Here is a 17,782-nt window from a genome sequence, read left to right as displayed (position 1 = left end):
TTACAAACGCCAAACATTCGATAGAATTTATAGAATATTGTAAAAATTATGGTCTATTACCAACATATATATATATATATATATATATATATATATATATATATATATATATATATATGGAACAAGACTGTCGGAAATGCAATTATTTATGAAATTCACAGCATGTTCGGCGTTAGTTAACTTCTAACTTGACTTTTCAATTTTTCTAACGGTTAAAAAATGATCGTAAATCATATTTTCAAGTTTCTCTAGTTCAAAACCAAAATTTTGTTTATTTTATGCATAATAGAACAAAAAAGCTTTTTTCGGTATTCCTATACCATCTTCGGTGTTCAAATTGATATGTGAAAATACGAACAAATAGGAAGCTTAAGGGTGAGAGTTGGGAAGATAAAAACAAAGATAAGAAGCTGAAATTGCGATTGGACGATATATGACTGATTTTGACTTTGTGTTTGACCCTTCGTTTGATGCTGTTTTGTAATAGTTATCGCTCATTGTCCTTTGGATGTATCATGGTTTTGATGTGTATTTACAGATGTTTATTTTAAGTCATATTTGTGTTATGGTATCTAGGATGTGAGCATATTGAGCCCATTATTATTATGTTATATTATGCTGTCATGAATTCATTATTTGCGTACTAGCATTTCGATCTTAATTCGTTATTCTGCTATTATTGTGAATGGTAATTATTGTGTACTGTTGCGGTTGCGCTTATGTATGGAAACACCAAACCAGGAAGGGCAGTGAGAGGGTAAAGAAAAGTATTCATTTTTGATAGACTGGACAAGTATTTCCTCCTTATCGCAGTTTCTTATATAACCCGCACAATTGGCTCGTGGTGGCTTCGTTAGCTCGTTGTGTTTTAAATTCGTTATTGAAGATTGTTAGTTTTTACTCGTTAGGATTTTCAATCCGACAGTAATTATTTGCCTATTTGGTGAGCGATTCGCTCGTTAGCTTTGTTCATTTATTTTTGGTGAATAGATATTATTGTGAATTTAATTATTTGGAATATGGTTCATTTGGTCAACTTTGCTACTTTACTTGGCACCAAATATTGCCGGTAAAAACAAAGCTTTTGACATGCCTTTTTTAAAGATACAAGTGTATACATGAAAAACAAAACAAATTCAGCGTTTGCAGATGTTCTGGAGAATATACGTTAGTTGTTGTAACGTAATAATCCGAAACTCACCTTGACTTATGCATGATTCCAAAGGCAAATCATAAACAATTGCACGTACCGTACGTTTATTAATATTAGCAACAGTTGATCTTTAAATAAAATGTTTATTACCTAATAAAAATGCTTTCACACAAAATAAAAATAAATAACAATAACAAAATTTTTTATTGATTTCTGTCGTAATCCATTAAAATCCCAGCAAGATGGGCGTTATGTCGCAATTCTGTCGACTTTTTGGATGTTTTTCTCTTCGTGGGTGAAACCTTTAAAAAGAAAAACTTCAATTTGTATATGGGTATAGATAGATAATAAATTGAAGTTAAAATTATAAAATAAAATTAATTAAAAAAAATTTGTAACAGCATTTACCTTTTTGGGTCTCACGTGGTTGATATTTTTCATTGAGGAGATGTTATGCTTCTGCAAATATTCTTGAATTTTGTTCTCATTCATTCCCTCTACCGAGACGCTTCGCCATAAATTTTTTATTTCTGCAATTAAATTTTTACATAAAAATTTTTTTACGAGAATTGTTATAGGTTTCTAACCCATGAAACACAATATTTAGAATTGCAATTAAGATAACAACCCCAAAAATATTGAAAAATGACCATGATATTAAATAAATGTTAATAAATGATTAATAGATGATCACTTCAATGACATTAATTGAATGACTAAGATTAAGAGAATGATTAATGTTAACAAACCTTCATCAATTGGATCAGGGAGTCCTACAACTTTGCTGAAGATAATTTCTTTTTTATCAGGCCTGGTTATCCGCACAATTGAATCAGACATCATCTTTTAAATTAATTATTTGGTTCAATAAACAAAAGTAAATGAGTGGTTTTACACTTTCACGCCCCAGAAATTAGTAAAACAGAAAAGATATATGGAGATAAAGAAAAAAAGAAAGAGAAAAAAAAACAAATATTTATTCAGAATGAAAATTAAAATCCATTAAAGTTTGAGAACACATATGAGTACATTTAATAACAACTAACTTCTAGATGTTTTTGATAATTAGGAAGAGATTCTTCAATGGCTTCCAGAAATATGCCTCCTTGCCCCTCTCGACTGTGCCTTTCTAGAAGTTTCTTAAGGCTGTTTTTTCCTCTGATGTTGTATTCAGGCTTGTATATGTACTTGTCTTCGTTGACAACATCAATCTTGACATTGTTACGCAAAGCCTTCACAAAAGAAGTTTAATCCATTAAAAAACCTTGTTGTTCATACAAATATAAAACAAAATGCCATAAATTTAGTCATTACAATTATATTCAAAAATGAATTAAAAAATTCCAGGTAAAAACTTCTATACAGTCTAATCTTGGCTCACAATTATCTTTTTTCAAAATCAAAAAGTATGTTGAAAATGATTTAACTAAATGTAATAAATTAAAAACATAAAAATAATTTTATATAAAAACATTAAGAAACAATTTTAAAGATCTTAAACACATAGTACAAAAAAATAAAAACATGTAACTAATTTTAAAAGATCAAACTAACTTCGTAATTTAACCAATGTTTGGTTCGTGCTGGTATGTCGGTTTGTCCTGTTTCATCTAGAATTTCATCAAATGTTAATGGCTGAGTCTCTCCTGTTTGATGTCTTACCTGTAAGAAGATTTTTTAAGAAGCCACATTAGTTTCAATAAGATACATATTTATAACATGCTCTCATCAATCTAGTTTTATTTGGATGTAACACGAAATTTTAATAACAATCACATTTGCAGTATTTGAAATATAGGTTGCAGTATTTATCACCTGATGTCTGCACAATTTCATAAACATCCTCCATACAAAATTTTTAAATCATCACTTATTTCAAGATATAAAGTTGAGCATTAATTAATTTCTATGATCAAAACTGTGCCTCAATCCAACATAAAATATGTCGTCTTCATCATATTTGTTTACTTACTTGTGTTGTTACCAACAGAAAACTTAACAAAAATAATATAGCTTAAATTTAAAAAAAAACTCACCTTCAAGTGTTTGACAATTTTTGCAAGTATGGAAAAGTTATTATGTGAGCTTCCAGCTGATGTTTTGTAAGTATCTGAAATATTAAAAAAACCATATGAAAAAATATAAAAATAAAAGTGATAACAATAATAATGATAAGATAAGTATGAATTATTAATAGATTCATTAATTTTTAGTGGCAATGATTTCTAAGCAATCCAATCTACAAGCTAAGCTTCATTAACAACACTTAACAGTAACACTAACAGGCAAGGCAGGCAGGACATACATTGCAAGCATGGAACAGAGCCAAATGGTTAATAATTTTTTTTATAATAAAAACAATTTTAATTTAATTTTTCAAACCTTTATTATTGAAGACTGGACTAGTAGTAGTAATAGCAGCAGTTGCAGGATCATTTTCAATTTTTGCCCTTTTATTTTTAGTTTTATTGACAGTTTCGACACTTCTTTTGACGGCGGTATGATTATTGCTAGGTTCTGATACAGCAAAACCGACATTGTCAATCAAACGTTTTTTGAATTCGGCAGTCTGCTTCTTCAGCGAGGAATTCATCTCTTGTCCGTGTATCGCTCGTCCGTTCGCTGTCTGTTTACGTTTTCGGCTGTTTAACAAATCAGATCGATATTGCTTCTTCGCCAGCTGTAGAAAGCTTATATGCAATAGCAAAACAAAGAAATAAAAGTCACAAAAATGTGTAAACTCGTAAACATATATACACTACTTTTTATTAGATTGATATATTATATACAAATATATTATTGTAAACGGTTGCATACATTGACGCGAAAATTAACTATGTATACACAGAGGTCCAATAAAAAATTATTTAATCGATAATCACGGAACAACAATTACTAGAGATACTCAACAATGACACAAAGATACTGTATTGCAATAGGGATACTTTTAAACGTAAAGTTCTAGAAGCACTTTACATAAACAAAGAGAGGAACACTGTAATAAATATACAACAGGACTTTATTATCGACAAAGTATTAACCGCTAACAGTGATAAATAATGGATCAACGCAAAGTGAATTATTAGAGCCAATAAAGTAGGAACGCAAAGTCAAAATTGATGAGTTTTTTCTGAAAACCGCCTCATCAATTTCATTCTTTTTCACTTTTGGAAAACTGTTTCACACCATTCAATAGACAATATTTTGAAATCAAAGGAGTAATGATATTTTAAATATTAAACATTAATATGAAGAAATAATCTATTTGATTTAATTTATAAAATATTATATTTGCAATAATTTTACAAAAATCTAGATTTATATCTAGATTTAAAATCATTTTTTAACCACGAATTTTATCTTTATTTAAATTGAAAAAACGAAATGGATTCATTAAACAATAGTTACGTTAATACCAACAAAATACTAAAAAAAATTTTTCTTCCAAAATAATACGCTTGATTAGAATATATTGTTTTCTTAAAGAAAAATAATCAATAAAAAAAACTAATGACTAAAGAAATGCCTGCAATTCTTGCTTTATTTTATTAAATAATTTGATTGAAAGGCAAAAATATATATCTAAGAAAGTAATGTAATTTGAAAATTGCAAGTAAAACTAAGACTGCGTGTTGTAAATAACATTCATTAAATGCATTTGTTTATAATTTTCTGTTAATAATTCAATTTATTATAAAATAAATTTTTATGAAATTAAAGTGAAAATATAGCAAAAAGAAACTAAATTGAAGAACTATAAGAAAAGTTAAATAAATGAACGAAACGAAAAAATGTAATGAAAGATTAAGAATGTATGACTGGGCTTTCTACTCACGATACGGTTACATGTCAAATACTTTTATTGCTTTTGTTTTTTTAATGTTTATCTCATACAACTATTATTATCATCATTTTTACTATTATTATTATGGTTGTTGTTGCAGTTAGTAACGTTGTTGTTGAACTGATGAATATCGTCGTCGCGATTAGTGCTAACAAAAGTTGGTCTGACTTGAGAAGAATCACTAGTTGGCGGTTGTTCGGTCAAAGCTGTAGCAGATTGCGAGACATTCAACCATTCCTTTTGTGTTGTATGTTCCCCATTTTATTAAATATTCACAAATATTATATTCTCATAAAGCCAGTTTAACGTATGCAGCAAAAACTTTACAACAACAATGCAAAACATTAAACAGTTCATTAAAAGTCAGCGCGAATACAATTTGCATTACAAATCGTGACCCTGCTAGACGAAATGAAATGCATTCTCGGGACCGCAAATAAAGTGTAGTGTTACATTTGGTCAGCTTGCGGCTAACCAGGTCTGTACAAACTGCCGTCCATTCATTTGTTTCTAAAAAATTATGTCATTGTTTGGTCTTAACGCTCGTCTATCTTTTCACTCTCATTAAAGAGTAGTTTTCTGTATTTGAAATTTGCACTAAACATTTCATTGGCGAGCACCAGAAGGCACATATAACAAGTCGTTCTTTTAATATTTTCTAAAATGACCTGTTAGTATTAGGCATAACTTTGTAAGGTTCCAATGAAGTGATGCTGGATAGAAATGGCTGAACGTGAAGCGTTTTACATGGAACAAAATAATTTTCTAACTCGTGAATTAGATGGCAAAAATAAAAAATTGAATAAGTTGAACAAAACTATCCTGACCTTAACCTCATTGGCGTACATTCTAACACTGAAATCACTCTTACACATCTTCCTCTTGCCATGGAACCTGACAAGCTGTTTTTTCCAAGTTTTGTTGGTTGATGTTTGTTAAAAGTATTGAAAAATTGAATTTATTTGAAATTTAAAAAAAATTCTATTTTTATTACCAAAGTTTTTTAATCTAACGAAAGCAGATAAGTCGCCAGTGTTTTCTTATCAAAAATTAAATTGAACCGTTTTATGAATAATTAAAATAACTGACTTGTGATCCATTGGAAAGCAGGTTGATGTTGCAGTTGTTAAACAAATCATCCGTACTGATTTCAATCGTTACCTTTTGTGATGCATGTACTGCAATATCAATTAACAAAAAAATTCAATAAACTTCAAAACATTTAATTTTAATAGCATGGTGTTAAATGAAATAATTAAAATAGTAGATAGAATTATAAAGTTAGATTTATAAAGTGACATCTTTTTAATGATAGAAATATAACAAGAAAACTAAGAAAGAAAGGATTAGTTAATTGAATTTAATTGATAGAAATGTTTGATTCCATGAAAACGATGCTCAACCTTCCAAAGTTTCTTTTTCCATTTGATGTCTGTACTGTATCCTAAAGATGAATGCTTCCAATATAAATGCGACTACTACAGCCATTACAATCTGAACAAGAACAACAAACATTTAATATTTATGATAAGATGACCAGAGGTTATTGCTATTTATTCACATATAACCAATAATTTAATCTATTATTTTATATTCAATTTCCAATATTCAAGATCAATCGATTGATTGATTGATTTTATATTTAATTTAAAATAGGTTAAAGATCTTATACACTCAAATAGCGTATATGAATACGTGCCAAAGGACGCATCACACACGTAGCATGCGACAGACGGGGATCCTTTCTCATATTCGATTCGAACCCGGTTACTGCACGCACTGCAAACAGGACCAGGCGCCTTTAATCACTAAGCCATCACGCCAACAATTATTATTATTAACAATTATTAATAACAATTATTATTATTATTACATCAAAATTATTTCTAGCATCTGTAGATGAAACAATCCCTTTTAGAGTTACCACTACTGACATTAATCACAACGAAGTCATCAAACTCTATAAAAGCCCGGTATAACATTTATCCATAGAAAATAAATACAAATCAGAAAGTGATCATTGGAAAAAAATGAATGTTAAGAGGCAAAGAACAACCATGATGATGATGTAGAAAGTCATGAAGTACAAGCGGCTCCACGGTGAAACGACGTTGGCGAACCCTTCCTGTAAAATGTCATTTGCAAGTCCACATCAGTTATATCAATCTAATTTCATATCATTTCTTTAACGAAAAAATTTCTTGTGATTGCCTACGTGAGTTTGTAGCGGCGAAATTCGTTAATTCGAGTACAAAGTACAATGAAAATAAATAAATAAATTAATTAATTAGAGTGAGAACAGATGACGAGTTAAATGAGTCAATAATTTTACATTTGCATAATTATAATGGATACTTAATAAAAGAAAAATTCTAAACAAGATAAAACCATTATAATCCACCAGTTGTTGACCACGGTCAGCTCAAATAAGGTCACTGCAATAATGTATTTGAAAATTTGATTGTAGATTTACAAGACTCCATACAATAAAATATACAGTACAATACACATGCACGCGTATCTATACAAACATTCAAGCACACACACACACACACACGCATACACAAATTACTAGCTAGACTGACCTCCGCTGATAAAGATATTTTCAAATGAGTTGAGGTAATAATATCCGTCGATGCTATCATTGAAAGCATAAAATACTTGAACACTTGTATTCCTAAAAATGATTTTCATTGCTATAACTTAACATAATTATATAACGAACTCAACGCCATTACAAACTTCTTTTATATATGTAACTATAAAACATCTGCTAAATATTCAGCCAATAAACTTAAATAAGTCGGGAATCATTTTTGAGATGTTGGTTGACAAAAAAAAAAAAGATTTATAACAGGTGCTTTTCTTCAATTAGTTACAATTTATTGCAATGGCACGATTCTATAATAATAATAATAATAACACAATTTTATTAATGGAGACCTGAAGCAATGCTTGTATGGCCACCTCCAAAAAAAAAAACAAAAACAAAAAACATAACGTAATATGATCAGAAATAAACAAAACACTATATAACATAATTAGCAAAAAGAGATGTTGCAAAACTGAAATTGTTCAATTTACTTTAACATGAAAATCTCTAAAATTAAAGTTCTAATCAATTAAATTATAATTTTAATGTTCATAATATAAAAACCAAATAATAATAAACATATTTTAAAAGAATCAATGAACTTTATGAAGCCATACTTGCAGCAATCTTTGAGTTGGTCGGTATATTGAGCAAAGAGTTCCATTCCAATGATGGCAAATGTGTAATATAGCAACAACATGGCAATAGCTAAGCTGATTGTTTATGTAATTTTTCATCACTATTCAATAAATTTACATAGGAAGTGAAAATTTGTCTTAAGCAGTTGTTACATTACGAAGAGATAATGTCCCGACAGTTAGAATCACTGAAGCTATGTTTAAATGAGTAAAAACAGAAGTAAAAGTGATGAACATATATTTAAACTTCCAATCTTATTCAAACTTCAATTTTTTAGCATGAAATAAACAACATCATTTAAAAACGCACTATAGACGACAAACAAAAAAGAACACAATACATAGTACATAGAATGACCTTGTCATTCTTGGAAGCAATATAAACAAGGCACCGAATATGTCTCGAAAACTTTTCTTCATTTTGAACAATCTGGATGATTTTTATGAAATCGTTTAATAACATTCTTAAAGATAAGCTTATACAGTAGTTTTAGTTTGATATGTGAAATATTATCGTTAATCTTATAAGCCACACAATCTAATCTTGTTTCAAAACTCCAACAAATGTAAAAGTTATGATTTTTAAAATTTCATTAATAAGCAAGAGAGGCTCGAAACAAAACTTTAAAACCTTATAATCCTGAGAGGCCTCAAAATGACAACGATATAGAGTTTGTCATTTCCTAAACCGCTGAACAGCACTGCCTCCATTATGATTCCAATTATTGAGACCAGGGTAACTACACAATCAAATCTTCAAAAAATATTAAAAGTTGACATCAATGTTCACATTGTCTTTAATTATACTTGAATAAAAAAAAAACAATTTATAGCACAATATGAAACAGATGATAATAAAACGAAATAAAAAAATTATTGAAAAACTGATGTAATTTTAATTTTGAAAGAATGAATTTTTTGTTATTTAATGAATCAAGAATTATTATTTAATAATTAACAATTATTTGATGATTTAGAATTAAGTAGATATGAACAAAAGTCTCTAACATGTTCCATCCACTCGCACAATATTCTCTTATCCCGAGCACAATCCATTTCATCACCATCTCCACTGTGTATACTGCGCATGTAAAAAAGTTTTTTAAAAATTTGTAACAAAATTCCAATTAGCAAAAAAGAAACAGCTTAGAAAATTTGCTAATCCAAACATTCATCCATAATCGTCTGCCTCTTTTATTCTTCAAACTTGGCAAATCTTTTCACTAAATCTTCTACTTTTTTGTTTAAATTATTTTTAGACAGATGACGTTCCGTCCTACAAACCACTGATACTTTGGTAGTTGTAAAAAATTTCGCCGACAGAGATAAATTCTAACTGATTGATATAAAACCTGACTTCGTTAACCGAGAAAATATTTAATTCTTTCCAGTTTGTCACATGTTCATTCACTGTGACTAAAACATCTTTTAATGTCAATATTTTAATTTTGTTAATATTAAACAAAAACATTTGTTTACAATTTTTGTCGTTCTGTTTTTTCAAACTACTCCTCTTTGGTCATTAACTATGCGCATTCCATCTCACTTCAAACTATTCCAACTGAATGGATGCAATGAAATATTAATAACATAAAAAAAGCAACTGACTGAGAACAAACAAGACCGAAATGCCAAAGAATTTGAACTCAAGATCCATCCAAGGATTGTCTTTCGGTAAACCTTCAAACAATTTTTGAAACAAGTATTTAAAATAAATAAGAATATTTAGTTTTAATTTCAATCAGCTGTTAGGTTGATGGCCATGAAAGGTTTTATTTCAATCTGCTGTTAGACTAATGTACTTCAAACCAAAAATAAATTTGAAGTAGTTCAATAAATTAAACAACAACCAAATAAATGTAATGAAAAAAATGAAAAAATTGTATTTATCAGAAGTATGTGATGGCACGTGTAAAACTAACTTGACTTCAACGAGACATCAATGATGACCCAGACAAAGTTCAGCGTGACTACAACATCTATTAATGTTAAAAATTTAATTCTTTTAACATTAGACAATGAAATTAATAATGGAACAGAGACACTCTCCAGTACATTCATCCTTGAAACATGCAATCCACCACTTCCTACACCGTGATGAAATAGAATTGAAAATTTGCGAGTAATTGCATTAAAACATTATTGAATCTTGAAGCATTGGAACCAAATAAAAATTGAATACAAAAAAAAATATAAAAAAACTGAAAGAAAAACTAACTTATGAAGTAATTAAACCATTTTGACATAACCACAATTTTCAAACCTGTAACCAGATAAATAATATAAAGTATTTGTTATACCATCAATCAGCATCTAATGTTTAAAACATGAGAAGATGGAAGATAGCATGCATAGAAGAAAATGACAGAATACAACGTGTTTAACTTAAACACGCCTAAAAAACTGCCACGAATGTCCATGAATTATAAAACAATGCCGCCCAAGTAGGAAAGGATCAGTTGGCTGCCAATACATTCTGGCCAGTTCAAATCAAAAATTCTATTTTTCAAAATATAGTTAGAAGTAGTGAAAAAAAATGGAACAGTCGATCTGAAGAAAAATTTGGACAAAAAACTGAACAATTTCGTCGCTATTATGATCGTGGGCAGACTAGAGTGGGCATCAGACAGTTTATCTTTAAACCACAAGATGTACTATAAAAAAGTGAATATGATGCAATTGAGTTCTTGAAAAGTTCACATACTAACTTGGCAAAACAATTTCAATTAAATTAAACAATGGCGTGATAAGGATGATTTTTTTAATCAGTTTCTGTAAATCACTAATATTTTAATTTAACATTTTAAACTAAAATAATTTATGAAAAAATAACATTAACAGATGTAAATAAATGTTGATCTATTTTTCTATCGTTAAATATAAATATTGAAATGTTATAAAATATTACAAATGTACACGTTTTAGAATATTGCATTGAAAAAAAACTAACAATGTTTCATTCTAGTGACAAAGGCACGATCGTTATCCTGGCTTGGAAGACTTTCCATCTGCAAATTTGAAAAAGTACAAATGATACGTTGCTAAATAATATAACATTAATAACTCGCTGTCACCATTAGTTTTATCATCTCTCTCTCTTTCTCTCTTTCTCTCTCTCTTTCTCTCTCTCTCTCTACTTATGATAAGCATCCTCTATCAAGTTACCAGAGATAGTTATGACGAAATATGAATGGAAAAAAGACCTTCCAACGAAACTTGACGTGCTGATAGATGTTCATGAATTCATCCAGACTCAACGCTCCACTGTTACTCGTGTTCAGAGATTTAAAGGTCAAATATTTGTCTTGACTGCCTGAAATATTGTAACAGGTCATCATCATCATCATCATCATTTTTATCATCATCATCATCAGCTTAATTATCAATAATAGCATAATCATCATCATTAGCAACATTGTAATAATTACTATCAATATCATGATAATTAGTATCATCATAATATCACAAGTAACCTCATCGACTTCATCATCATCAATAAACTCATCATCATCATAATCATCATCGTTATCGTCATCATCATCAACATCATCACCAATTTGGACATCATCATTACACGATCATTGTCATCATCATCACCATCAACATAACCACATCACCATTGATAACGAATGATAACATATATAATACATACATATGACCCCCGAGTTAGCTCAGTTGGTAAAAGTGCCGTGTCTCGCACTGTTATTATGCGATGGCCTGGTTCGAATATTCTGTCAGACTCAAAGACTATCAAATACTACGCGCGTATAATGCGGTGCTTGCACGTGCATACAAAATGTTTATGTACGTCGTGTGATGTGTGGGAGGTACAGTCTTTGTGGCGCGAATGATAATTAAGTATAGAGGAACGTGTAAGCTGTTGACGGAGCTATATTAAAAAAAACAGCATAAACAACATTCACAATTACTTCCTAGTAAAGGAGTGCCAACGAAACATTAAAGTTGCACTTGAATTATGCGAAATTTCAACAAAACTTACTGCAGGTAAAAATTAATTACAAAAGCATGAATAAATAATATACATCATGATATATATCACTCAGGATACACTCAAAGTATCATATTATCGTTTTGTTTAACATTTATTATCATTGCAAAGAATAAACGAACTAACTCATGTGAGGTTGAAAATATTTCATGCATCCTCTAAAGTGCTTGAATGAAACATGCTGTGGTGTCTGTCGTATGGTAATGATATAACGTAATGGTAGCATACAAAAACAACTTAATGGCATAATAAAACATTGCAAATTAATAGTTTCTTGAAACAACTTAACATTGCATTAAAACCAAAACTTGGTGAAACTAGCTGTAAAAGAGAAAGTAGCAATTATAAAAGTTCAAAGACGCATCAGAATTTTCATACAACTGCAGTTAGTCCCTCTTCATTCATTTCATATATAATCAACTACTTATGAAGTATTGGACCAATTAATTACGTATAATCAATAAAAAAGAAACCAATTAGAAGCCAATTATAGAAAAAAACCTTTGTAGAAACCAGCAAATAAAAAGCCAGCCTGCATGCCTCGCGTTTATGAATGAACAACTTTTTAAATTTCTCTTTCTCCATCTTCAAAAACTCGCTGTAGACAACAGCGATGAACTAAAAACATAATTAACAAAAGTTACAAACAACAAAATTGCGGGAAAAAAATTAATGATTAGAAAAACCAAAATTAAGTTAAAAGGGAGATCGCAATGTGGAAGGGCTTAAAATTCGCTATAAATTTAAACACAACATATAATTAACATAAAAAATTTCTAAAGAGATTTGTAAAATTAATCCACGCACAGTATAAAATGCTAATCAATTTCATTTGGTGTGAACCAAATTTGCATGTACAAGTCTTGAGTAAACTTTCAAAAGAATGATGAAATAATAATAACTTATCAAATTGGATAATGAAATGAAGTGAACATTCAAAATAACTTGAAGACCGCTAATTATGTGCACACCCAAAATAGTTTTTTAGTACTTAATTCTACAAAGTGATTATTATATGTCACACAACCCACCAAAGTAATTTATTTTATAAAATGTTTAAAAATGAGATAAATAATTTATTTAATGAGGCATCTTTTTATCAACTGCATGTACCCAAAATAAAAATTCAATTCAATTAAATTTTGAAGGCAAAACAGACACCGCTGAACCTAAAAATACGAGATAACGGTAAAAAGCATGCAAAAATTTATAATTACTATGCAAAATAACTACAATAATTAATATATATATATTACATTACTATTATTTTAAGCCTCTTTTCCGCATTTTATAAATTCTGCTGTTGAATCAACTCTTATAAAGCCGATTGCTAGAACAAAATATGAAATTAATAATTTAGTGACTAAGGTAGTAGAAACGAACAAGGTTCATGAAGATGAAGAGCTGAAGGCTGATGTAGACGATGAAATAAATGCACGACCACTTTGAAGATTTGTACGAAGGCATCATGACATCTGGGAAACTGGCAGTGAGGTAGGCAATGGGATACTAGAAGATAACTATATAACCATTAATAAAGGATAACATGGTGTTTGGTGGTAATCATGTAACGATGAATATTAAATAATGATGTAATACTTGTGTAATGATTAATAATAAAATAAGAACCATCATTTCGACATAACAGTAAAAAAACCCAGTATGAATAGATTTGTACTGGTAAGATAACTCCACAATAACAAACTTTGAGGTGGTCATGAGAATGAAGAGACTTATGAAGCTATCAATGAATGTCTGGAAATACTGCAAAAATAAAAAAGTGATCAAAAAATAAAATTTTCATTGAATAATTAGAGATTAATATTAATGAAAATGCAAAAAAATGTTGCATCTGTGATGAGGTGGATGAAATTCTGTCTGAATTTCGTCATTTCATTATGAAGTTTAGTTTCTCTGAACTTAAAATTCGTCATCGATAAATTAATAAACTCTGTTTGAGCATTTACTTAAAAATGAAAAATTACGTTAACAGAGGGTTGGTATCATAATATTATCAATATCTGAAAGAAATAAATAGAAAAATAACCTCATTCTTTTCATTTTTGGAGAAAAGGAAGAAACCTTGAAATAAGTTATAACACATATTTGAAATTCTTAACTGAAAATGATGAACAAACACAGTACCACATTCATGTGAATAATGAAATAAACAAATATAATCAGTGTTGTTTTTACACTTCAACATGTTATATCAATTATAAACATTCATCTGACGACTATAAATAAACTCAGGTTAATGTTGAATTCAACAAGTTATAGAATACATAATAAAGACTAGCCAAGCATGGAGAAGATGGTGAGAAAAAGGAAGATGAAGACCAGCATCCTCAAAATGGAAGGCAGCGTTTGCAGTATCTGGCGTATAAATCTGTTTAAAGTAAAGTGCCAGTAACCTAATGATTTATTGATTTACAAATTGCTATTTTTAGTAATAATGTAGAAATGAACCTTCTAACTCCCCTGCAATAGTGAATATCTAAGAGGAAGAGAGGTCTCAAGGCTCTAGTCACTCTGATGTGATTTGATTGGCGAATTATCACCACAACTGCCTCCACAAACATCACCACCAACACAACCAACTGACATTTTTGGTGTATTGTTCTTTATTTAATTAAATTGTAACAGTACTATTATAACATCTCTAGCATTGATGGTCATTATAATATAAATCCTTCCCATAAAATATATCTATAATACAAACAATATTTATTATGATGAAATATGGTAAGTGAAAATCTAACTTTGAACACCGTTCGACGATGACTTATAAAAGCTTTGAAACCAAGCCACTTTGCTTTCAAAAACATTTCAATAAATATCAACAACAAGCCCAACAACTCTAGCACTGCATGAGCCTATGTAATTGACAAAAATAAAAAAGTAAGAACAATTTTAATAAAAATTTAAACAAAGGAAAACAACTAACGATGACTGGCAGCTGTAAGTTAGTGGGGGATTCACATATAACAAGGGCTAATATTTCAATAGACACCAACAAGCTGACAATGTGAAACCAAGTGCTGTGAACTATTTTGTAAATGGGTAACTTCAGTTGGTTTCTTGGATGAACTGAAAATTTGTCATTGTCCTTTCCCTCGTTTAAATAAATAGACGCTTCATAATAATTAAGTTCCCATCTCTGAGCATTTATACTGTCAGTAGTGTTCTGAATTTGATAGCTTCCTTCATTACCAACCAGCTCATTGTAGGAATCTATTGAAATATCATTGTTTAGAAAATGAATATTAACTTGAAAAACGTTAGAACTAGATTTTCAACATATGTGTGAATAAATATTATTTAACATTTTTAACACATGTTAACATCATTATATATAAAATTAGAGCCAACCCTTGAAAAATATTTATTACTGATCTGACATTCACATTTTTAAAATGAATAAATAAAAAATTCAACATAAAAAGTAATAATATTTGATTTGGTCAAATTCAATTCTATTAATTAATAATATAAAAATGAACTTAGCTGACACATATGTAGATCAAACCATTTAACAATTAGAAATTACATTCAAACTAGATCTAGGCTAAAATATTTCTGCTAATTTTATAAATTCCTTCGTTTGACGGATCACAAAAGTCAAGTGATAGGTCAAATTTACTTTAACAGAATTAGCCAGTTTTAAAAAATAAATTTTAAGCTCAAAACTTTTAAAGAGAATTAGAAGTTAATTCACTAAAATGTTAAGCTACAAGTGTTACATCTTTCAAACTTGTAAATATAATATAATATGATATTATTATAATTAAAATATATTAACATAAAGTGATTTAAAATTGTAATGAACTTTGAATGTTGTTTTTCAATCTTTACTATAATTATTTTTTAGAAATTCAACATTTTAAAATATTAAGTCTGAAAGATACTAATATTGATAAAGAACTATGTTAATAACTATTAACATTAACAATGCTGTCAGCCTCTAAAAAACTTTCACAGTTAAAAAAACCTGTAGTTTCAACAGTTCAAATAAGTATCCTGAAAAACTATTTTTAAAAAATTTAGAGTGAATAATTAATAAAGATAAATTAAATAATATTCAACATTAAATTTTAATTTAACTATTTATAATAAAAAAACATGTTTTCATTTTCAAAATTATAAATAAATATAATTTTATTTTAAATGTATTCGTAATGTTTTTTAGCAAACTACAAATATTGTGCATGACCTATTCTTACTTAAACTCAGTGTCTGTAACTCATATTATTAATTAATCAAACTTCAATTCAATTCAATTATTCATCTATTTTAAAGTAGAAAAAAGAAGTTTAGGAGACCCAAGCAAGAAAAGTACAAAAGAGACCAATCAATCAAATGGGGAAAAAAACGAACCTTTCCTCTCCCTGGAATTAACATCATCTGCACAGGCCAACACCAAAAACTCTGCAGGAACGGAAGATGAGGCGGGTGCATCTGAATCATTATCCATGAAAGTAAATTTTTTGATTTAATTAATGAGTATTAACGTGATATGCAAAAGGAATATGGAGTTTATCATATTTTTAATAATTTAATTTAATTAAGCAAAACAACGGTATCTGAACTTAATCAGTGATTTACTTTTCAGCATTGTTTACGGAATAATGGGGTGGGTGGAAAAAAAAAGTTGAATTCTTGGAATCAATCACGGAATCACTTGAATGATAACTATCTTCCAAATCAATTTTTTCATTTATTTGTAATATTTTTTAAGCTTATTCAAATTAATTTATCTTAAAAAATCAAACTATTAGAGTTTTAAATTCATAAATAAAACTGAAAACTTTATTTTAATTGCACAATTCAAAACTAGGAACTCCGCGAAAAAGTGCGTTAAATGAATTTACTATGATTAAACATACGTAATTATAAAAAAAAATAAATGAACAAATATAAATAGATACCTATACATTATGTAGATGTATTTAAATTGTGTATGTGTATGTGTGTGGTGTGCGTGTATGTGTGTGTGGTGTATGTCTGTGTCTATGTTAATAGGTACATCTTTTCTTTGCGGATGTACGAGAACAACATCAAAATGATTTTCATAAAATTACTCACTCATCATTATTTGGTATTTTGATTGTTATGCAGCTTCTGACAGCGCTAACGCAGTGCCGTTTAGAAATTTTTGTGCCATAGAGGCAGTAACATCAACACCACGTAACCATGACGTATACATGCATACACACGCATCTTTTTTATGCACGACGTCCGTATATACGCAGAAGCATTGAATTAAATCATAGGCACAGGCAATGTGATGATCTTGGTGTTATCTGTATCTGTTTTGTATCTTTCAGGCTCAGTCGTTTGTTTTAATTGATGAGTTTTGGGTCTGAAAGATATGATATAAAATGTAGATAACACAAAGATCGTTTGTTATTTCTTTTTTTGATACGCATAAAACAAGCCCTGCGAAAATTTTTATTTCGAATAGATGACATTTGAACCAGCGCGCCAAAACAATGCGATGCGAGATACGGCTAACGGTTTACTTTAAATTTTACTTTAATCACAG

General features: G+C 29.2%; 3 protein-coding genes across 3 annotated transcripts; all 3 read right to left on the bottom strand.

Annotated features, from left to right (window-relative positions):
* Window positions 1-1,356: 1,356 nt before the first annotated feature.
* Window positions 1,357-3,273, bottom strand: HELRODRAFT_73187 (hypothetical protein; the record flags this gene model as incomplete). Its single annotated transcript, XM_009013437.1, has 6 exons — window positions 1,357-1,455; window positions 1,553-1,683; window positions 1,903-1,996; window positions 2,200-2,385; window positions 2,708-2,815; window positions 3,190-3,273. Coding segments are annotated over 6 exons (702 nt in total), but the record flags the coding sequence as incomplete, so codon positions are not given.
* Window positions 3,274-5,036: 1,763 nt separating this feature from the next.
* HELRODRAFT_167688 (hypothetical protein) lies at window positions 5,037-12,775 on the bottom strand (the record flags this gene model as incomplete). Its single annotated transcript, XM_009013436.1, has 16 exons — window positions 5,037-5,234; window positions 5,825-5,899; window positions 6,087-6,175; window positions 6,401-6,491; window positions 7,054-7,122; window positions 7,386-7,432; window positions 7,583-7,674; window positions 8,193-8,303; window positions 8,587-8,658; window positions 8,860-8,982; window positions 9,237-9,309; window positions 9,837-9,908; window positions 10,151-10,207; window positions 11,179-11,236; window positions 11,432-11,541; window positions 12,739-12,775. 16 exons carry the CDS (start codon window positions 12,773-12,775, stop codon window positions 5,037-5,039), a joined length of 1,374 nt encoding a protein of 457 aa, XP_009011684.1.
* A 538-nt stretch (window positions 12,776-13,313) lies between these two features.
* Window positions 13,314-16,711, bottom strand: HELRODRAFT_167687 (hypothetical protein; the record flags this gene model as incomplete). The annotated part of the gene is made up of 7 exons (XM_009013435.1): window positions 13,314-13,340; window positions 13,621-13,720; window positions 13,943-14,001; window positions 14,715-14,837; window positions 15,000-15,113; window positions 15,185-15,471; window positions 16,615-16,711. 7 exons carry the CDS (start codon window positions 16,709-16,711, stop codon window positions 13,314-13,316), a joined length of 807 nt encoding a protein of 268 aa, XP_009011683.1.
* Window positions 16,712-17,782: the final 1,071 nt, after the last annotated feature.

The sequence above is a fragment of the Helobdella robusta genome (genome assembly GCF_000326865.2).
Source record: "Helobdella robusta unplaced genomic scaffold HELROscaffold_12, whole genome shotgun sequence".
Taxonomy (NCBI): Eukaryota; Metazoa; Annelida; class Clitellata; order Rhynchobdellida; family Glossiphoniidae; genus Helobdella; species Helobdella robusta.
This window is presented reverse-complemented; position numbering and strand designations above follow the sequence as displayed.